The sequence below is a fragment of the Sapajus apella genome, unplaced genomic scaffold (genome assembly GCF_009761245.1).
Source record: "Sapajus apella isolate SASKATOON/1434 unplaced genomic scaffold, GSC_monkey_1.0 scaffold46, whole genome shotgun sequence".
NCBI lineage: Eukaryota > Metazoa > Chordata > Mammalia > Primates > Cebidae > Sapajus > Sapajus apella.
In genome coordinates, this window is record NW_022436986.1 from 3,213,387 (window position 1) to 3,235,900 (window position 22,514).

The window sequence follows — 22,514 nt, forward strand, 5'->3', positions numbered from 1 at the left end:
AGTCGGGCATGCTGGCGCTTTTTTTATTTTTTTTTTTTTTTTTGTAGAGACAGGCTCTCACTATGTTGTCCAGGGTGGTCTCAAACTCCTGGGCTCAAGTGTTCCTCCCGCCTTGGCCTCCCAACATGTTGGGATTACAGGCATGAGCTACTACGTGTAGCCTATTTTTATTTCAAGAGACAGGGCGCGGTGGCACACGCCTGTAATATGCACTCTGCAAGGCTGAGGTGGGCAGATCATGAGGTGAGGAGGTTGAAATCATGCTGGCTAACACGGTGAAACCCTATCTCCACTAAAAATACAAAACATTAGTCGGGCATGCTGGCGCATGCCTGTAGTCTCAGATACTTGGGAGACTGAGGCAGGAGAATTGCTTGAACCCAGGAGGCGGAGGTTGGAGTGAGCCTTGATCATGCCACTGCACTCCAGCCTGGGTGACAGAGTGAGACTCTGTCTCAACATCAACAACAAAAAAGACAGGGTCTTGCTGTTACCCAGACTGGAGTACGGTGGTACGATCATGGCTCATTGCAGCCTGGGCCTCAGTCTCCTGAGTAGTTAGGACCACAGGCACATGACACCATGGTTGGCTAACTTTTAAAAAGCATTTTTTTTTAGTGCAGAGAGGGCTTCACTATGTTGCCTAGGCTGGTCATGAACTTCTGGACTCAAGTGATCCACCTGCCTTGGCTTCCCAAAGTGCTGGGATTACAAGCTACTGCCCCCATCCAATACTTGCTGTTTTAAAAAATTATTTCTAGCCTGTGTTCTTACGTTTCCTTTTTGAGTAGGGTTATCAGTTTATCTAATTTATAACCTTCCCTCTCCTAGCAAAGAAGCAGCTTGTGAATTATCAATTTTACTTTTTTTTTTTTTTTTTTTGAGACGGAATCTTGTTCTGTCACCCAGGTTGGAATGCAGTGGTGTGATCTCTGTCACCCAGGCTGGAGTACAGTGGCTCGATCTCAGCTCACTGCAACCTCCACCTCCCGAGTTCAAGCAATTCTACTGCCTCAGCGTCCTGAGTAGCTGGGATTACAGGCATGTGCCACCACACCCAGCTAATTTTGTATTTTTAGTAGAGATGGGGTTTCTCTGTGTTGTTCAGGCTGGTCTTGAACTCCTGACCTAAGGTGATCCACCAGGCTTGGCCTCCAAAAGTGCTAGGATTACAGGTGTGAGCCACCACACAAGCCTATTCGTTGTTTCTTAACCTGACTGTTTAAGGCTATGTACTTTCCTTTGAGCAAAACCCTTACTACTACTTAAGAGAGTTAGCATTTCATCTCAACTCTTCTTGCTTCTAAGTGTCCCAAAATCTTCAGTAAGTCAGTTTTGGGTTGCTATTCACAACAAAAATAGGATTAAAAGAAAAAAAAAGGTTCCAGAATATCATCCATTCCCTCTCTTCTCTCCCTTTCTTAATGTACTGAGGTTTGGAGCTTAATATGATTAACTTTAAAATATATTCTAGACACTGGAGTTTGTCAGGCTATTAAGTTTGATGATTATTGGTCTACTATATCCTTACTTTTTACTATTTCAGCTGATAGGTATGAGTTAAAAACTCTTAGTAGTACACTTACAAACTAAGATTAATCAATATTTTAAGTATTAAAACTTAGTACAAAAATGCTTGATACCTATGTACCTATGTAATGCTTTGTACTTCTTCAGTTTCAGAACTGAACAATGTTAAATCAACACAAATATCCAGATTAATGTACTTATTACATGATATTGTGACAATTTATGAATGTCACAACCATTTTACATATTGAGCACACAAAATATTTTTAATTCTAAAGTCACCTACAAGTTGTTTACATATGCTCCTTGATGGTACAAGCCAAGTTATTTGTGAACTTGAACAACAATAAAAATTTTGCCCACGTTCTCTTTTTTTCCTGGAATAGTACTTGTATTACTTTTTGAAGTTTTGCAAATAAAGGTGACTTTATGACTCTGTGTGAGAATGGGGACTATTACTACACAAGCAGAAAACTACAGCTAACAGAAGTTAACCATTTACTGGCCACCGTATCAAACTATTTTAAAAACATTACTATAAATTGAGATTCTCAGATTTAAAAACTAGGCCTAGATGGGGGAAAAAAATGTTATGAAACCCTCCCGGACTTCACAGATTTTAAGCTTTTTCTCTAGTTTAATCCTACAGACCAGGATGGTGTGAACAGATTCTTAATTTAGCAACAGAAGGATAATGTGTACAGCATTCTTTGGTAATGGAGTTTAGAATTTTGCATGTTTACCTATACTGTGAACATGGTTAAATTTCTTTGCTAAACTGATCTTTATATTTTTATTCATTAACGTGGATAATTCTTTGCAATTTATTGCAAAATTTATTTACCATAACTTTACACTTGTTTGCAATGTAAAACAATCTATCGCATCACAAGGAAGCAAAGTTAATGAACTTCACTTTCAAGCAACTACAAGTGTCAAGCTTCTGTGACTGAGAAAATAGCGTAAAATCTAAAACCTTAATTTACAGCCTACATGGATAAGCATGATCCAGATATGACCCCAGCACAAAGGTCTCTGCAAAAACTGGGGAGAGGGTGATTCCAATTCTCAAAGGATATGAATTTCCACTAGTCAGCAGGTCTGAGTCAGCATTCAGAACAAGATCAGCCCGGGTCTAGTCCTAGTTATGAAACTATCTTGCCACTATAAAGACAAAGCAATATCTGATTTTAAAATACACTAATCTGTGTTTGCTTTCATCTAACGAACGAGAGATCAGATGAGTCAACTCCTAATTTATTTTCTCCTGAGATGCGCTAAGGGCGATTCCAGTTGCAAAGCGATATCCTGTGCTCTGAACCACTATGGGACCTCAAGAGTCCTAGCACCTTTTGATCCTACGGAATCCTTTCAAAGCACGGGCAGAGGAGGCTCAAAATGGCAAGGTCACTATACATTTCAAGGGCTTCTGTTTCACAGATTATGAGTAGAAACAGAGGGTGGGAATTATGATCAGCCAGGTAGGCCTGTGAGGTGCAAAGCAAAGATTATGCAGAAAGTTGAGGTGCTCACATATTTCATCTAGCTAAACTTAACACCAAATAACGGATGGAGACTAACACCACCACCACCACCACCGTCCCCGAAAATCCTTATACAAGTGAGCTTCCTACAACGCGATGCAACATGGTGTCGCAGAACAAGCACTGCCAGGCTACGTAGCTGAACTTACCGTTCTCCAGGCGTCCACTTCCCCAACCTGTGAAAAGCGGGGAGGGGGTTGAACAAGATCACTAAGTCGTTTTCCGTCTCTGACACTCCACAGTCAGGGGTCCAGAGGGAGGAGACCGAAATCCCAATCTCCCGGGAGGCAGGGGCCCCCGTGCGGTGCCAGCCCCGCTCTCCCCCAGGCGCAGGCAGAGCCCGGCTCCTCCCCGCCCCTGCGGTTACGGCGCACCAGGGAGGTGCCTCCCCAGCCCAAGACGCACCCGTGTGAAGGCACGGCCTCCTTCGCGCGAAAGGTCGCCCAGAAGCCGGACAAACACTCTCTCGCGGTAGGCGGGAGAGCCGGGAGCCGAGGAGGCTCAGAAGTGATTCCGCGCGCGCCGCCTGGGCGGGGCCCACAGTGGCCGGGCCAGGGCAGCCGGCGCGCAGAAAACAGGGGTGGGCCCGCAGGGCGGCCGGCTGCTAGGATGGGCCCTTCGGCGCATTTCCCCTCCCTGCAACCACATAAGAGGGAGGCCGGATGCTTCCCCACGCCCGCCCCTCACTCACCCATCGCCGCCGGCGTCCCGGAGGACGGCGAGCGAACCGGGGCCCGCGCAGGCGCAGACCGTGATCGACCCCCGGGCGGGGGCGCACTGCGACGCACTCGGCGCCGTTAGGATCACGTGAGGGAGACACTGCCCCGCCACCTCTCCCTCGGCCCGCGACCCGCGGCCCGCCAGATGTCGCCAGCCTACTTCTTCGGGCCGCCGGCCGCCGCGGCGGGGCAGGTAGAGGGCTCCCGCATCACACCTGTCAGGCTGCGAGGCTGCGCTAGCCGGGTTGCTTCACTCTTGATGCCGTACGGTGGCCTCAGCGTGCCAGAAACAGCCAACGCTTTCTGTAGCGCGCTGCCTGCAGGGGGCGTCTGGGTATTGGCGGGTTTAGGGGCATTGTCGGTTTTCGGGGCACGAGCGACTTTGCAGAAAACTCGAAAGTGCTGTCCTGGCCCCTCTGTGGAGCATTGTTGGGTGTCTTCAAACCTTTAGAGCAATCTTTTATCAGTGACCCATGCCGCGGTTTACAGAAGAACGCTTTGTGCGTGCTTTGGGACGTACGGATCACTTTTAAACTTTTTGCTTTGAAGCTCAGACAACCTGCGGGGGTCTTGGGAGAAGCGCTGCCGGGGAGTTAGAGGGCTTGGGTCAAAGTCATAGTCCTCATACTTCTTGAAAGTGACCTTGGACGAGTCGCTGGACCCTGAGCCCCAATTCCAGTTGAAAAGGGCCTTTGCCTCAAAATTACGTTTGCCCTGTATTGTGTGAATGCCCCGTCTGAAAAGTAACCCGTGCCTTGTATGCGTCTCTGAGCTGTTGTAGGGGTCTTTGGAAATGACGGTTCCGACTCCGGGTTGGAAACTGGAACGCGTACAAGAGATGGGAGGCGTTAAAGGGAACGGAAAGAACGGCCTTGAGGCAGAGGCGTTTCAGGAGGCTTGTGGACGTGTGAAGTGTGTGTCCTGTGCTTTCGGCAGCCCAAACAGTAACCCCGCCCGAGTGAAGCGTTCTTGGGGGGATCGGCTCCGGGTGGGCGATGTTCCCCGCGGGTCTCCTTCCCCCGAGAGCACTTTGTAGACTCTGACTCCAGAAGTGGGTCTGGTCTTTGCCGAGCCCCGCTTTGGTTGCCGCGCTTAGCTGCCTCTCAGGAAGCTGGAGACCACGCTCCCCATTCCAGCAAATGCTGCGTTGAGGAACCTACTGCGTGCCAGGTTCTGGGGAGCTTAGCGTCTGGCGAAGGATAGCAAAACAAAAGTCTGGAAATTCAGAAGCATGAGGGGATCCCCCCCTTGAGAGAGAACCAGAGATGGCTTCACAGAGTAGACGTTTGAACTGGGCCTTGGAGGGTAGGTGACTGGAATTTGGCCCAGTGGAGAAAGTCATAGTAGCAGAAGATAAGACTGTAAGGGTCAGGTGGTGGAGCTGGATGGTGCGAATCTTGACTGTCAGACGCAGGCACCTGCCATCTCTGTATGCGAGGGGTAGATTTTGGACTCCGAACGATAAGGACAAGGCTACACAATGGCTTAGGACAATTAATCAGGCAATAGTTGGAAAGGGCCTTTGCCTCAAAATTATGTTTGCCTTGTCTTGTGTGAATGCCTATTGAGATGTATTATTCGAAAAATAAATAAACCAGGCAGGCATCCAGCATGTTCATAAACATAAATAATTAATTTCAAATTAGAATGGAGAGGTTATTCTCCTGCGGTAAAACCTGAACAAGAAGGAAAAGACTGAAATTAAACACACAGTTGGGGCACACCAGACTCAGAAAATCCCAAGTTAACGGGAACGCTCAAGTCTGGAGCTGAGCCAGTCTGCTGCTTTTATGCTGCAGGCCACAGCACCGGCTTCTGCTCCTCCAGCTCTCAGTTCCTTGTCAGAAATCCCCAGGCCCATAATTGGCTCTTCTTGGGCATATGAATGTTGGGGATGAAACCCTCTATTTTTGGATTCGGGATCCATCATAAAGTTATTAGCACTTCATTTCTGTCGTCATCCACCTATTCCTGCATTCCATACCTCCAGCCACTATGTCAGCTGCCAGATATCCTCTAACCCAGCTGTGATCATGTCATCCCCCAGCTTAAAAATCTCCAATGGTTCCCTCTTGCTTCCTCCAGTAAATCCAAACTCCTTAACTTGGTGCATGGACTGTCCTTTCCTGGCCCTTTTGCCAGTCTGTCCATCTCAACCCCAACTATCTTCTATGTTTTAGCCACATGCAGTCTCAGTGTTTTGCAAATTCTGTGTTCCTTAAACCAGTTTCCCCCTTTCACCAGTGTCACACAAGCTCTTCACCAAATATGTTAGCCCTTCAAGGTCCTTTTGGCTCCTCTTCCTCCTAGAAGCCTTCCCTGATCATCTCAGGCAAGGTTGACTGTTCTTGCCTCTGCCTTCCCATGACAGAGTTTGGGGGGGCGCTTCTGACATCCTGTCCTATGTTGTAGTCACTTATGAAGGTGTGATCTTTCTCACTGCCAGCTCACAAGGGCAGAGCTGTCTGGCTTTTTCCTGGCTCTCCAACTCAGTGCTTGGCACAAAGGGTGCCTAGAACATGTTTGCCAAAACAAAATGCAGGTGGAGAGCAGAGCTGTTGGAAGGGAGGACCTGGGTTCCTGGGGGAAAGGATCATAGGAATGTTGCTAGTGGATCTTTGCTTCATCACCCTCCACTCTTCCCCCCAAAAAATGCTTTCTATAAAGTTGTCTGGTGCCCTCAGACTTCATGGGCTCTTAGGCGCATGAAAACAGCCTTACACAAACTGTCAGTGGAGTCTCAGCTACTGTGAGTGGCGCTGCCCAGATAAGGTCACCTGAGGTCATTCCCTAACAAGGGGTCAGAGATCTTCCTTTCTCTTCAGCTCATATTTTCGAGGCCCCTGCAATCATTGCCAGTCTCTGCCACTCCCCTTCACACCCCTCAGTACCAAATGGCAAAGGGCCACCCAGCCACTTGTCGTTCCCTTCCCTTAACTTGTGTATTCTTTTCATGCCCCTATGCTTGCGTATGTTTTGTCCTCTGTGCCTAAAAGGTCTTGTTTGCTTCATGACAATGTCCTGTTCCTCTTTCATGGCTCAGTTCAGAGGCTTCTGGTCACTGCTACCCCATCTGACCTCACTACCTCCTGCTGCAGAGCCCCTTGGTGCTGTCAGCTCCACCCTCCCTGGCTCCCACCCTCTGTTCTTGTGGTCTGTCCCCATGGCTGGTCTGTGAACTCCAGGACCTTCTCCCTTTCTGCTTCACTCATGTCCAAACCTGCTTTGATCCAGCAACTCACATGCATCTGTATTTATACATATAAAGGAGACCCAGGATTTACCCCACAAGCTTGTGGGATTGTTTGTTCTCTTCCATTTACCCATTCATTTATTTTAATGCTGGTGGGGACCCACTGAATCAGTGATTCTTAGCCCTGTTTCACATTAGAATCATCTGAGAAGCTTTGAAAACAACACAACAAAACAACTCCCACGCTCCCTTCCTCCCAGAGGTTCTGATTTAATTGGTTTGCAGTGGGACCTGAATCTTAGTGTAGTTTAAAAGCTCCCCAGGTGTGCTGAGGTTGAGAACAGCGCTCAATTCTTGCTTCCCCAATGTGCCTGAAGATAAGACTCTCTTGAATTTGGCCAAACTACCTATGGGCCATACACTTAGGGCATCAGCATTGAGTCACTCAGAAGTTTGTTAGAAATGAAGATTTCTGGCCCGAGTAAACCAGGATTGGTATTTAACAAGTTCACCAGGTATGCTATGTTCACATTACAGATTGAAAAGCATTGACTTAGATTCTAGGTCGTAGAAGTTTGAGTTTGAGACTAGCCTGGGCAACACAGTGAGACCCTATCTTTAAAAAATAAAATAATTAGCCAGACATGGTGGTGCACATCTGTAGTCCCAGCTACCTGGGAGGCTGAGGTGGGAGAATTGCTTAAGTCTGGGAGGTTGAGGCTTCAGTGAACTGTGATCATACCACTGCACTCCAGCCTGAGAGACAGAGTTAGACCCTATCTCAAAAAAACCCAACATACATATCATCAGTTCTAAGACAGACTAAATCAGAATTCCCAGGAGAGAGGTCAGTTGGCCTGTATATATTTAACACTAGCCCTAGCTGACTCCTCTCAGGCAATTTTGGGAAATAATAGCTTTAAATTGACATCCCGACCCATAATAGTGACCTGTGGTTTGAAACACAGGGTCCTGCAGGGCTCAGGAATGCGTGAGTGAATGAGCCTGCAGCCCAGAGGGGAAACAGTCCTAAGGAGAAATGATCTGCATTGGTTGAGATCTGCATATACCAAGTGCTATGAATGTTGATGGGAGAGGGAAGTTGTACCAGCTGTAATCAGGGAAGGCTACTTGGAAAAGGTAATCTGTAAAGGAAAACTAGGATTCAAACAAGGTGGGTTCCAGAAAAAGCATGGGATGGAAAAAAGTGTATAAGAAAGGACGGCTGGGCATGGTGGCTCATGCTTATAATCCTAGCTACTTTGGGAGGCCGAGGTGGGCAGATCACCTGAGGTCAGGGGCTCGAAGACCAACATGGTGAAACCCTGTCTCTACTAAAAATACGAAAATTAGCCAGGTGTGGTGGCACATGCCTATAATCTCAGCTACTCCGGAGATTGCTCTCCAGCCTGGGCAACAGAGACTCTGTCTCAAAACACACACACACACACACACACACACACACACGAGACACCGGATGGCTCTTTCTCCCTAACATAATTTCTATACCCCGGCTTTTTCTCCCAGCACACCACCAGGCAAACCTCATGTCCCTGGCAACTCTTAGAGCTCAGAAAGGTTGCTGACCTCTGGGTAAGATCAGGGACACCTTACTTGTTGTCTGAGTGACACATACTTGTGAAATGCAAACACATTTTTACCTAGCAAGGGCCAAGTCAATGAAACAAGAAGCATTTGCACAACACTCTGTGGATTTCCCAAGCAGCCACATAATATGTCATTTCCTCTGATTTTCACATACTTTGTGACCTCAAAGAAGTCTCGTGATCCGAGTTCTGTACCTAGCAAGAGATGAGGCTGCGACTCTGCCACTCCTATTGTTTTTGGGGCTGAGGCTAGTCACAGATGTGCAGTGTGATAGTTGATGCTTTCCTTTTTCCTGGCACTTATTCAAAGGCCCGTGTGGATGGTGAGCTGTAGGGCAGTGGGCAGCCTGGCCTTGACCCCAGGGGAGTATCTCCTGAGCTCCCTCATCATAAAACACCCCTGGAGAACTTGTGAAAAATATAGGCTCCCAGGGCTCACCCAAGACCTCCTGAATAAAAATCACCAAGCAGAGGTCCTAGGAATTTGTATTTTTATAAAAACCACGTATAAACCTTATGGTCAGGCAAGTTGGGAAACACTGAACTCAATTCTGCAAGGTCAGAATACTTGGGTTTGCATCCTAGATCCACCACTTCCTAGTGATGTCACTGGAGAGCCCCCCACCAGCCTCAATATTTCCATCTACAGGATGAGGGTTCTTCCTGGTGACCATGCTCCAAGACCCTGAGGGAGGTTCCCCATGATGGCAGATCCAGTGTGATGGAAGCTCATTCTCCTTCAGGTATGGAGGGGGCAGTGGTGCTCAGGGACTCAAAATGCCACACTTCTCTCTTGTTCCTGGGGTAGACGGCACCATGCAATTTCTCTCTAGATCCCACTTTCCTCTGGGCTGTGACCTTTCTCTAGCCTCCACCACTAAATCCAACTTTTATGTTTCCTAGCATCGTTTCACCTTTCTGAACCTCAGTTTCTTTTTCTTTTTTGAGATGGAGTCTCATTATGTTGCCCAGGCTGGAGTGCAGTGGCGCAATCTTGGCTCACTGCAACCTCTACCTCCTGGGTTCAAGCAATTCTCCTGCCTCAGCCTCTCAAGTAGCTGGGATTACAGGCACCCACTACCACGCCTGGCTAATTTTTGTACTTTTAGTAGAGAGAGGGTTTCACCACGTTGGCCAGGCTGGTCTTAAACTGCCGACCTCAAGTGATCTGCCTGCCTTAGCCTCTCAAAGAGCTGGGATTACAGTCTTGAGCCAACCATGCCCAGCCTGTTTGTTTATTTTGAGACAGGGCCTCTCTGTGTTGCCCAAGCTGAAGTGCAGTGGCGAGATCTTGGCTCACTGCAGTCACTACCTCCTGGCTCAAGTGATCTTCCCACTTCAGCCTCCCAATCAGCTGGGACTACAGGTGTGCACCATCACACCTGGCTAATTTTTGTATTTTTTTGTAGAGACAGGTTTTTGCCATGTTCCCCAGGCTGGTCTTAAACTCCTGAACTCAAGTGCCACTCCCTCCTTGGTCTCCCAAAGTGCTTGGATTACAGACATGAGCTGCCACACCAGGCCTGAACTTCAGTTTCTCATCTGCACAGCAGGGCTCTCACTGTGGGAGACCAATGCATGTACAATGTGAGGTGCACGTAGAGTAAGCCCACCACAGGTAGGATCTTTTATCATTGTTACTTCAGCTAACAAATACTTACTGAGCACCTACTGTATGCCAGGAGCTGTCTGAGATCCCTGCTTGTGTGGAGTCTGCATTCTGGTTATGTTCTAGTGGGTGGAGACACACAACAGATAACGAACACGATACATGTTTAATATTTAAAGAATAAAACTGCTGCACAGATTTAACATTTAAACAATAAAGACAAGAAATAGGTTTAATATTGACATAAATAAATGTAATTATTTAAATGGTAAACACAACAGATGCTTATTATTTAGATAATAACTAAAGTGTGTTAGAATTAATTTAAATAACAGAGAAAGAGGAGATGTTAGAAGATGCTGAGAGAGGGGATGGAGAGGACTGTGAGCACTGTTCTGGGACTCCAGCTGTAGAGGAAGAGGAGCTTAAGAGCTGTAATCCTCACTTCAGGAGATGTCCAGTGGGGCTAGAGCATTTTTTATTTGTAAAATAGATTCCACTTCTTGCCCCCCACAGGAAGCCTTTCTGGCACCCTAGCCCCTCTTTCCTTTGAAATTCTGTGGCTATACTGGCCTCTGCCATCACACCTTGTTCTCAACCTAGATTACCTCTGAAGGTTGACAACACTAAGCCCTGCTAAGGGCAGTCATTCAACACTGCGTTTAACCTTTGCAGTAATCCCGTGAGGCTGCTGCCATTGTGTTACTTTGCAACAGAGGAGGCAGAAGCTTTTGCAACTTGCCTAGGTCGCACAGCTGGAAAGGGATGAAATTAGACTGTGCCCCCCACCCCACCCGCTGGGCGATGGCTGTTTCTCTGCTCACCTGTGTCCTGGACCCAAGAAGGGCAGGGCTTCTTCTGAGCTCCTCTAGGTTTCCCAGCCTGAGCTCCAGCTCTAGCTCCTGACCCTGGCTCTTTCTCTCACAGGGGCAGAGGGAGGGTCTACTGAATGGGAGCTAAGGGGCTTGCCCCCAGGGTAACAGAGCAATTGTTCTGGCTTGCTGAGACCATCCTATTGTTAGCCCTCAGAGTCCTGCATCCTGGAAAGCTTCTCTTGTAGGGACAACTGCTCACCCTACATGCAGAGGCCAGTCTCTTGTCCAACCCCATGGGTATCCTAAACTCAGGCTGTCCCTGATGAAGAAAAACTGCTTATAGTATGTCTCATGTTTTAGGTAAAGTCCAAGTTGCAAAAAGTCTTTAAAGATAATAGGACAGCTTATCTGTGGGGGCACTCCCGGACATAGCAGCGGAAGAGGAACTGATACATCTCTGGAGGACAGAATGTCTTGAAGATGTACCTAGCCTTTTACCTCATAATGCCCCATCTATGAATTTCTCCTTACAAGAAGACAGAAATATGGATAAAGATATCTGAACAATTCCCCACAGAGCTGGTTATACAAAAATTTGAATAAGTTAAGATAGCAAATATACAGCTATAAAAGATCATATTGTAGGAGATTTAATAACAGAGGAAAAGGGACATGATACTATGTTAAGTGGAAGATGGAAGCTATAGAACTATGTAAACATGGCTTGAGCCCAATTTTATTTGAAATAATTATATATGGGCTGGGTGTAGTGGCTCACGCCTGTAATCCCAGCACTTTGGGAGGCCGAGGTGGGTGGATCACGAGGTCAAGTGTTCGAGACCAGTCTGGCCAACATAGTGAAACCCCATCTCTACTAAAAATACAAAAAATCACCCAGGTGTGGTGATGGTGGGCACCTGTAATCCCATCTACTCATGGGCTGAGGCAGGAGAATCATTTGAACCTGGGAGGCAGAGGTTGCAGTGAGCTGAGATCACATCACTGCACTCCAGTTTGGGTGACAGTGTGAGATTCCGTCTCAAAACAAATTATATATATGCATAGAGAAAAAGATTGAGGAGATACTTCAGAACGTTAATGTACTGTTCTTTGAGTTTAGGGTAATTTTTATTTTCTTCTTTGTATTTTCCTGAAATACAAATTTCCCTGATACAACTTTTTTTTTTTTTTTTCCGAGATGGAGTCTCGCTCTGTCACCCAGGATGGAATGCAGTGGCCCAATCTCAGCTCACTGCAACCTCCGCCTCCCAGGTTTAAGCGATTCTCCTGCCTTAGCATCCCAAGTAGCTGAGACTACAAGTGCCCGTCACCACACCCGGCTAATTTTTATATCTTTAGTAGAGATGGGGTTTTGCCATGTTGGCCAGGTTGGTCTCAGACTCCTGGCCTCAAGTGATCTGCCCACCTCAGCCTTCCAAAGAGTTGGGATTATAGGTGTGGGCCACCATGCCCAGCCATAAGTACAAACTTCTTTTTTTTTTTTTTTTTCTCTTTGAGATGGAGTCTTGATCTGTCACCCAGGCTGGAGTACAGTATCATAATCATGGCTCACTGCAACCTCCACCTCCTGGGGTCAAGTGATTCTCCTGCTTCAGCCTCCTGAGTAGCTGGGATTACAGGCGCCTACCACCATGGTCGGCTAATTTTTGTATTTTTAGTAGAGATGGGGTTTCGCCACATTGGCCAGACTGGTCTTGAATTCCTGATCTCAAGTGATCCGCTCGTCTTGGCCTCCAAAAGTGCTGGAATTACAGCTGTGAGCCACTGCACCAGGCCACAGTACACGTTAATTTTATAATTGGAAGTCAATAACTTTGAAATAATATTGCATAAAATTGTTCTGTACTGAGCCCTTCGGATTCAGCCTGACCTCCCTTTCAGTGGGCATGAATGGGTGCAATTTTAGAGTAGAATGCAGTGGGAAAAGCGCTGGATCGGAATTCAGAGGGAATCTCCCAGCTCTTGCTGAAGTCGTTGCCTCTGCCTAGGACGCCCCTACTTCCTGCATGTGAGGTCCAGCTCAGATGCCACTTCTGCTGTCCCTTCTGCTGGAGCACCCATCATCCATCACTCTGCTCTGCCTGCCGTTTATCTGTTTACACACCTGCCTCTTCCTTCTCTGGATCTCAGTTTCTCCTTCTGTAACTGACAGGGTGACTTGGAGGCTGCATTCCTGCTCCCTGGGACTGGCTTCAATACTAAAGAAAACCACACGAGGGCACTAGAGCCACACTGGTTGACTTCTACCACCTTGGTCAGATCATGGCTTCGGAAACTGTCCCCCAAGCCAGAGATGACACCAGTCACTACAGGCCTGGGATGCTCCCAATCAGGTGGGGAGCCAGTGAGGAAAAAAAATGGGTCATCGACTCTGAGAAGAATCCCCCAGCCCTACCCTAGTCTTCCCAGAGCTGTACTGGCCAAGGTGACCCTTGGACCTGGTCACTCTCAAGGCATGTGGAGAAGGACTTGCTGTGTGGCCTTAAGCATGCCTCTGTCCCTGGCTGGGCCTCTGTTTCTGGCCCACCCTGCTGGGTCTCTGTGCAGGATTAAAGCATCTGGCAGCCCACCACTTCCTGTGGGCTCTGATAAGGAAGGAGTTTACTGTGCTCAGTCTCCTGCTCCTGGTCACCAGTTTGTCCTGTCTGTTTCATGCTCGATATGTGTTAAATTGAACTGAAACAGAAACACCCACCACCACCACCACCACCACCACCACGCATAACAGTGTAGAGGTGACCTCTTCTCCTTACCTTCAGGAAATTCCTGGTGGCAGAGCACTGGCATTGCCTGTGGCTCCTCGGTCCTGACCAAGCTCAGGAATGTTTTCTGTCACCAGGACCACGAGCCAGGGCTTTGCCCTCCCCGAGCACAGGTGTTCCCCAGGCGTGTGTGTGCGCACACGCACGCACGTGTGTGTGTTGGGGCACGGGGGTGTTGGTGTCAATGTTGTAAGGGAGCCTGGCAGTCGGAGGTGTAGATTCTGGGACACTGGGATGGGAGGACAGGGGGAAGGAGAGGTGAACCAAAGGCCAGCAGTCCTGGGGAGTGGGGGAGGAAGGGGGCCAGCAGGGAAGACAGCCAGCCACATTCTTGAAAAGGAGGAGGGAGGGAGGGAGGAGAGTCGCAGGTAAGTTCCTAGGCAGGGGGCGGTCAGGGAATCACTCCAGAGCAGGCCCCAACATGCTGGGGAATGCTGTGCCCCCTTAGGTATAGGTGAGGAGGGGCTTGGGCGCAGAACTCCCAGGTGGACCTGGGGCTGCATAATGCTGTCATCATGATTACATCATGGTGATGGTGGCAAACAATGGCAGATTTCGTGCTAAGACTCATGTCCTGCCTTTCTCTCCTTAAGGATTCAGCTCCCCTAGGAAATAGGAGGCCAGAAGCTCCCCGTCACTGGGGAGACCAACAGTTAATTCAGGCATGACAAGATGAACAATCTCTCCCTGCCCTGCCCTGTTCTTTTGCCTCCTCGGGATGAGGTTCCTGGAATCCCAGGAGTCTGGCCACCTCCTACCAAGGCAGGCTGCACCACACCAGGCTCCGATGGACTCGCCCTGATGAATCTATCGCCCTGATGAATCTATCACCTGTTACCTCTGTGCAGACCATCCACCCCACCAGGCTCCCTGCTGAACCCCTACTTATCCCTCAAGGCCCAACTTTCCATGACTGCTGCAAGCAGATTCAATTCCCTCTCATTTGGGATCCCACAGCTCCTTGGACTGTTTTTACACACTGGAAACTTCATGAGGGCAGGGGCTGAGTCCCATTCACCTCTGTATCCACCAGACCTGAGAGCCAGTAGGCATTCAGATGTCTGCTAAACAAATTTATTTATTTGCATTGAGCTCATTAGGTCTCTCTCTTCTTCATAATCAGGAAGCAAAAAGGTTGCTTTTTTCTGTAACAATCCACCTTTGGAAGCTGATGGCAAGAGCTCAGCTTTTGCAAGCCAAAGGCAGTTCAGCTAGAATCCTGGGGCACATGGCTGCATTAAACAAACAAAATAAGCATGCATGCTCAAGGCGCATTTAAACAAGACACCAGTGTGGCTGGGCAAAGTGACTCCTGCCTATAATCCCAGCATTTCGGGAGGCCAAGATAGGAGGATCCCTTGAGCCCAGGAGTTTGAGACCAGCTTGGCAAACATGGCAAAACCCCAACTCTACTAAAAACAGAAAAATTAGGCCAGACTCCGTGGCTCACACCTGTAATCCCAGCACTTTGAGAGGCTGAGGTGGGCGGATCATGTGGTCGAGAGATCAAGACCATCCTGGCCAACATGGTGAAACCCCGTCTCTACTAAAAATACAAAAATTAGCTGGGCATGCTTGCGCATGCCAGTAGTCCCAGCTACTCAGGAGGCTGGGGCAGGTGAATTGCTTAAACCTGGGAGGCAGAGGTTGCAGTGAGGTGATATTGCACCACTGCACTCCAGCCTGGGCGACAGAGACTCCATCTTAAAATAAAATAAAATAAAAATTAGCTGGGCATGGTGGTGCATGCCTGTAGTCTCAGCAACATGGAAGGCTGAGGTGAGAGGATCACCGCAGCCTGGGAGGCAAGAAGTTGCAGTGAGTGGAGATCATGCCACTGCACCCCAGCCTGGGTAACAGAACAAGATTCTGTCTCAAAAAAAAAAGAAAAAAAAACCAAAAGGTAAACGAGACTCTTGTAGTATATTAAGAGCTTCTCATTAAATATTCATTATTACACAGTGTGTCACATAGAATTAGAATGTTAGGTGGCTGGTTTGAGGCTCCCAGTGAGATTCAAAGAGGTCCAAGGAGGGAGGCAGAATGGCGGAGGGCCACCTGTGTCCTGAGGTCGCCTGTGAATAGGTCCCCACGGGGTTCTAGGACATGTGCCCACATCTAAGACTGTGGGCCCTGCACTCCCTCTGGACGGCTTGCCAGATTTGGTCTTCACCGGTCACTAATTCTGGAACGGTGAAGGGACAGGCATGGCAGTTGGCTGGACAGCTGCTGGATTCAGCCAGGACCCTTCATGGTATCTGTGGGCCAATGCCAAATGCCAGCCTGCCCTGCTGGCAGGGTTTCTACATGCACTGTCCCTATGGCTGCAAAAGCAAATGGTAACCCTGGCTGTCAGTCCTTGCCAGGCCCTTGGTCCGTGACATCACCACTTCTGAGAGCGAGTCTAGGGAGCTACTGGAACTTTGTGTTCAGAATCTTACCAAGGGGGCCGCTGGTTCTGGGAATGTGGCAGAGTGAGCCTTCGGGCTCCACCTTGTGGACCGGACACCTTATGGGAAGCTGCTTCGGGTTTCCCTCCAGCTCACACTCAGGCCACAGAAGGGCCCCAGCCCAAAGCCGCCCCGAGAGGGCAGGGCCTGCCCTCCTGAAGGCTGGGAGCCATCACACCCCTTTCCCGCAAAGGCTGCGCCATGAGCCTCTCCCCAGGGCAGTGTCAGCCTGGGCCATTCTTCTCATTTCAGGATGGGACTGGCAGGCAGTTGGGCCCTCTTCCCCCACAAAGCCTCCTTTTTTTCTGTGGGGGCCATCCTGTTTGGGGGGCTGCCAGAAGGGCCCTTGACTCCTCGGCGCTCAAGGACAGAGCTGCTCAAGTGGCCAGGGCATTATGGTCAATAATAAAGCCAGCAAAGAAGGTAGAGAAAGAAAGACACAGCCGCTAGAGCTGGAGGTTCTCAGGCAAGTGCGGAGGGCGCAGTGTTGTGTGGCAGGTCTTTTCTTTTCTCTCAAAGAAATCCAGCCCAATTTTTTCCCCCACTAATTGGCAGCAGATGAAAAAAAAAAAACCCAAAACAAAAACCAAACCAATGCCAGTAACCTGAATGCGAGTGTTTCTGAAAGGGAAAAGCTGTTTCAATTGTTAGATGTCCAAGAAAACATGAATACAGGCTGACAGAGGAAACGGTCACAATTAGAGGAAGAAGAGGGAGAGGTTCATAAAATTAAGGGCAAAAAATTCTTTTCAGCAGCTCCCTTCCTGTAAGCCGGCTCCTCTGCTGGCCTCTGTCCCTGAGTGGGGCAGGAGGTTGGGCCTCCCAGGGAAACTTCAGGAAGATGAAGGCCAGGGACAGAGAGAGAGTCCCAGGAATACCCTAGGAGGTCAAGTCAGGGCCAGAGGGCACAGCTGCCAGTTTCCACTGAGACCCACCCAGAGCCTTTCCTGAGGAGCGTTCTGTCCCGGGAGACTGTCTACAGAGGAGGGCCGTGAGGTACAGCTCCACCCAGCGGCCTCAGGAAGTGGCCAGACCTGAACTTGCCAATGTGAGGTCTTACCCTCCCCCCTGCACCAGAGGGTTGTCCCCCGACTTCCTCAGCCGCTCACGGGCCTCCTCTGAGGATAAGCCTTGGGATCCAGGCTCCTCTCTCTCTGGACAAGTGCCAACTCCTCACTCATCTTGTTATTTACCTGCTACCTCCCCCCTCAAAGGAAAGCATGAATCCTTCCAGGGCATCCCCACCTTCCTCCCTCATTGAGGGATGTTTTAGGAAACGCCAAACAGGCAAATAAAGGACTGGCTTCGTTAGAATCTAGACCCTGGCCACAGCCAGCATGGGCTTCATGAGGGCTGGGCCACGTGGACTGACTGACAAGGCCCAAGAGGTCGACTCAAGAGGCAGACTGGTCACTGACGAGGGGTTGCTGAGGGCAAGGCTTTGAACAAACCGCTGAAGTCCGTGTAGCCACCTAAAGGGGCAGGGCTCTGTCCCAGCTCACATGTGGCCATGGTTGAGTCCTCCTTCTCCGAGCTGCTGTCTCTGCATCTGGACAGTGAGCTGAACCACCTCCAGTCTCTAAAGACACGTGCAGCACTGATGTCTGAACCTGCTGATGACGTTCAAACTTGGCCCCTTGTGCTCTGCCCAGGTGCACCATGGATGACAGTCATGGAACCTCCAGTTCATTCAGACCTGCTGGGGCCTGGCGAAGGCTCTGGAACCCTTGTATCTCATTGAGGAGAGGGCGGCCACACCTTCATGCTGCTGGGTGGGTGGGAAAAGCAGGAGAGCTGAGAAACTCACAGCCTCACTGGGGCTACCCGGCCTGTGTGGGAGGAATCCCTGCTGCTGTCCAGGACAGTGGCAAGCAAGAGAGAGGTCGTGTATGTGTGTGTGCGTGCATACGCTCATGTGTGGAGGCAGTGTGGACCACCAAGGGCTCCATGTCCCTGGGAGGTCAGGATGCTGCCTCCTCCATGGCAGGGTTGACAGCAAGGCCATGCAGAGCCAACTAAAGAGCACTAGCTTTGGTGCCACTCACTCTGCTGCTAGTGAGCTGTGTGGCCTTGGCAAATCACATTTCCTCTCTGTCTCCCTTTCCCTACACGTTAAATACCTCCCAGGTGGTGCTGACAGATAGTGGGGAGACAGCCCTTTGTAGCCAGCTGGGTACTGTGCCCTGGGGGTGGGGGGGAGGGCGTCAACACCAATGTCCTACTGTCGGAGGGAAAGCCCAGTTGTTGCATCAACACCTGAAGTTCCTGACTATGACTGCTGCTGGAGCCTGAACTGTGAGCTCTGGGTTGACACCCAGAGTGCTACCGACTGCCTCAGCCCAGTTGCCAGAGCACTGAGGGCTGGAGCTGGGGCCTCGGCCTCCCTCCCCACCCTGGGGCCCGCCACAACAGCAAGCCCAGAGGAGACACACCCTGCTCTGGGAATGAAACCAACAGACAAGCACTGCCCCTCAGAGACCCTCTGCAGTATATAAAACAAGGATAAGACTATATATTAAATGACTATTTTATTTACACACCCTATTCATAAATAATTGAATCCTCTTTTTGACTGCACAATGATTCCTTGAAGATCACCTAATGATTACACTGAGTAACTACAAGTAGATCAGCGGGCTTACCCATCTGTGTGTGATCACCTCCTCACATCTGTACTCACACACACATTCGCACACATTCACACACACACACACACACACACACACACCAGCAGAGGCGGGAACCCTGGGGCCTCCAGGGCTCTGAAAGCTCCCAGCATCAGTGGGGCTCTCATTTGGGGCTCTGGGGCTCCCAGCACCGGTGGGGAGGGGAGGAGGGCCCTGTGGGAAAACTTTGCCCCCTACACAGGTGTGAATTCGAGACAGCTGGAGAACAAAGAGATGTCAGCCAGGGAGTTCCCGCCCCACCCTACCCCGCCCCTCGGAGCTGCTCTGCCTTTGTTCATCCTGGAAGGCATCTCTATGGATTTGCAAATATTTTAATTCACAGAAACTCAAGGAAGGGGTTGGGGGTGGGGGCTGGGGTGGTATGTTGGCCACCCCTCTGTCTTTATCCAGGCCTTCTCCAGCCCCCGTAAGTGGCAACAGCATTCTAGAGACATGCAGTGGTGTGCTAGTACCATACACACAACACAAATGACACAGCCAGCAACAGTTGCCAGGCTGGTTGGTTGGGGGGCCCTTGGGTGCCTCCAAGTCTCAGGCTCTGTCACAGAGCAGGGCAGGTCTGGTTCGTTCACAGGGTCCTCACAGCCACGGGGTAGAGGAGGGACAAGTGCTCGGCCCCTTTGATGGGCAGCTTTCTGGTGGTGTAGTAGTGGATGACTTCCGGGACACTGTCGAATGGAGGGCTGTTCTGACCCAGAATGTATTTCTCTTTGGTTTTGGCCAGTTTCATGTGCATAAAACCCTGGTTGCTCCTGTGAACAAAACACAGAGGTTAGCAGAACTACCCCTCTGACACTCAGGCTGAGGCCAAGGGACTCCTCAGATGTCTGGGACAGAAGGGAACCCAGCCAGGAAGTGGCTGTGAGCCGCACCTCTCCAAACCAGGACCAGATGAAATGCACCTGCACCCAAACGCACCTTCAATTCTGGCATCTGACCCAGAACCAGCAGCAGCCGCCACTGCTACAGGACAGCATTCCAACACTGAGTGCTTCCGGGGGCTTCTTCAGAAAAACAAAACAAAACTTGGTCCCTCTTTCTATTACCAGCGCAGATCCCTGTTTCAGCCTTGCCTGACAGGTGCAAAGTGTTCACGTCTCCAATGCCATGACAAGTGGGCAGGGCAGGGGTCATCACCCCCAGTTTCCAGAGGAGGAAACTCTGTGGCAGGGATGGCAGGTGATCTGGCCTTCCTTTCAGTAGTAGGAAACTGTCACTGGGAAGGGGCCAATCAGCCAGGGACTACATTTCCCAGCCTCCCCCTTGCAGGCAGTTAGTTGTGACTAGCATAGCCAATGGAATATGGGCAGAAGGTCTGTACTGCCCGCCCTCTGCATCTTCACCTTCTCCATAAACCCTGCCCTCCCCAAGGTCCAGCCTGTGTTGCCCCTGCTGGGTGGTCTTCCAGGCTCCCACAGGCAGAGCTCCGTCCTTCATCTGGTGGCACTGAAGACACACATGCCTTCCTAAACGGTGGGTACTTAGCCACCATCCCAGCTCCTCTGAGCATGCCACAGAGCAGGGCCCAGTCTGTGTCCACCATGCTGGCTTCAGACCTGCCTGGGAGGAGCCACCTGAAGTCTGCTCAAGGAAAAGCAGTGGGTGGGTTCCTTAGAGATCAGAGCAGAGCCTGTGTGCCCACAGCCCTTGAAGCTTGCCTGCAACAGCTCATGGAGGGCCAAGGCCACGGTCCTCCTGCCAGCATTTGCCTGGCCCAGGCAGACCTCTCCCGCTCTTTCTGGGGCTGCAGCCACACTGGATCCCTCACCCTCCACCAGCCTGGCTCTGTCCAGGCTGCCCTCTGCCTGCCCCCTCGGCTCCATGCCTGGCCTTTTATGATTCTACTGTGATTCTGCCACCACGCCTGTGGATGCTTTAGATTTTCCAAGTACAGTCCACTTTATCAGGTGTCTGTCCCTTCACTAGAAAGCTGAAGCTTCTGACAAATCTCCTGCCCCCATCTCCATGGCCTCCCAGAGACTCCCCGAACCGAGCTCTAAGTGGACATGAAGGTTTGCAGCCTTTTGGCTCTAGTTCCGCCCCTCACGGCTGTAGCCTCCACAGGGGCTCTGCAGGGCTTGAACACATCTCTTCCAGTCAGGACTGGGCTTCCCAAGCTTACGAGTGCCTGCTCTATTAACACCTTAATTTGGGCTCCAGGACCATTTTCAAATGGGCAGAACAAATGCTTAATGAAGTGCGAGCACTAAGCAATATATCTGCTCATAATAATGTATTTAGAGATGTCACCCTCAGCTTAAAGAAAATCGTTGGGAGAGCAATTACATTTCAAGAGAGAATAATTCCTGTAAAGAATTGAAATTTAAATCAAGATTTTTTAAGGCTGGCAATGTTCTAATTACAGAGCCTGTGGCAAGTTCTGCTCCTCAGTGAAGGGTCATTTCATCAGAGAATTGCTGAGACACGCCTGAGAAGCAGGCGGCACACTTGCTTAGGCTGCAGAAAGGAAACAGTGCATGCATTACACTAAGAATGTAAAACTTCATTCCAGTGAAGACTCACCTACCCGCCGCCCCAAAGAGACCACAGATCTGTGCCAGCTGGGAAAGAGCTGTGATTGTTTAAGTAACACACTGAAACCATGTGGCTGAGAAAACAGCAGAAGAGTTAAAAAGCTGAGATCTCAGAGCCACATGCCCAGCTCTGCCTGGAGAAGGGGTGTGGGTGGGCAAGACAGCATGGCTGGTAAGGAGGGGCTGCAGGTGCCAGGGACACCCAGCGGGGTGGAGGTGTGACCCTGGGCACATGGTTCTCCTCTGTGTACATGCGTGGAGTGGTGTTATGTTTTTGGGGTACAGAACCATCAGGCTTTGTGATTCTCATACGTCTATGCTGGGGGACAGAGTGGAGGTGGTGTCAGGCAGAGGGTCACAGCCGCTGGTGGGAACCAAGTCTGCCCGTGTGCAGGTATGAAGCTGCAGGGGAGTGAGCCACTTTCATTTTCAAGGTTAGGAGAGTAACTCACAGGGGTAAAGGTGACATTTCACACGGATTTGTTCTAAAGCATCTGGCAAGGGAGGTGGGCAGTGATGGCGGCAATGGCTCTGACCAAGCCTAAAGCAGAAGCTAAGTTCCTCTGTTCCCAGGCCAGGGGCTTAGAATGGCCACCAAGTATTAAAAGCCATGCACTGTCCTCTGTACCTTGGCTGCCGACAGATAACAAGGTGGGGCAGCTGCCAGGCTAAGAGTGTAGACGTCTGCTGGAAGTCCCTCCTGTCAGTCTGAGCCTGCTGTTTATCCCTCCGACACAATCATATCTTGCCTGTGTAAGCACCCACGAGTTTACCACCCTGAGCCAGGCTGTGCCGATGGGGCAGGCTGGTCATGAAGCTCAGAGACTACTAAGGCAGAGCTCGGACCAGCACTTGGGCTCCATGAACCCCCAGGCTGGCTGTGGCCTGACCATTCTCAGGCAGAGGGAGAAAAGTGCTCTTACATGCTGACCCTCCCAGGCTCAAGCGCCACACCCATGGTTCCCTGGCCCTCAGGCTGTCCTGTGCCTTGCTGGGCTCTGTCCCTTCTCCCGATGCATCCACAGGGAAGCTGACTAGATGGC

At 50.1% G+C, this 22,514-nt stretch overlaps 2 protein-coding genes and 1 long non-coding RNA gene across 6 annotated transcripts in view; 1 reads left to right on the top strand and 2 right to left on the bottom strand.

The window, feature by feature from the left end:
* SLC25A51 (solute carrier family 25 member 51) overlaps positions 1-3,903 on the bottom strand; it is a 20,210-nt gene extending 16,307 nt beyond the window's left edge. For 2 of the 4 annotated variants that reach the window (XM_032240121.1, XM_032240118.1), the window contains exons 1-2: positions 3,766-3,865; positions 3,224-3,250 (exon numbers count right to left, since the gene is read on the bottom strand). The gene's annotated coding sequence lies outside the window, so the exon portion shown is untranslated. Of the gene's footprint in view, positions 1-3,223; positions 3,251-3,479; positions 3,597-3,765 lie in introns of those variants that run through there. The other 2 variants (XM_032240120.1, XM_032240119.1) reach the window with 2 other exon arrangements.
* A 4,514-nt stretch (positions 3,904-8,417) lies between these two features.
* Positions 8,418-14,884, top strand: LOC116524719. The gene is made up of 4 exons (XR_004257457.1): positions 8,418-8,916; positions 9,243-9,336; positions 13,191-13,371; positions 14,394-14,884. It is a non-coding gene; the product is annotated as an uncharacterized LOC116524719 (long non-coding RNA).
* Positions 14,885-18,759: 3,875 nt separating this feature from the next.
* SHB (SH2 domain containing adaptor protein B) overlaps positions 18,760-22,514 on the bottom strand; it is a 149,958-nt gene continuing 146,203 nt past the window's right edge. Inside the window, exon 6 of the mRNA XM_032240123.1 lies at positions 18,760-19,689. Coding sequence (XP_032096014.1) covers positions 19,506-19,689 — 184 coding nt within the window. The 3' untranslated portion in view covers positions 18,760-19,505. The remainder of the gene's footprint in view (positions 19,690-22,514) is intronic.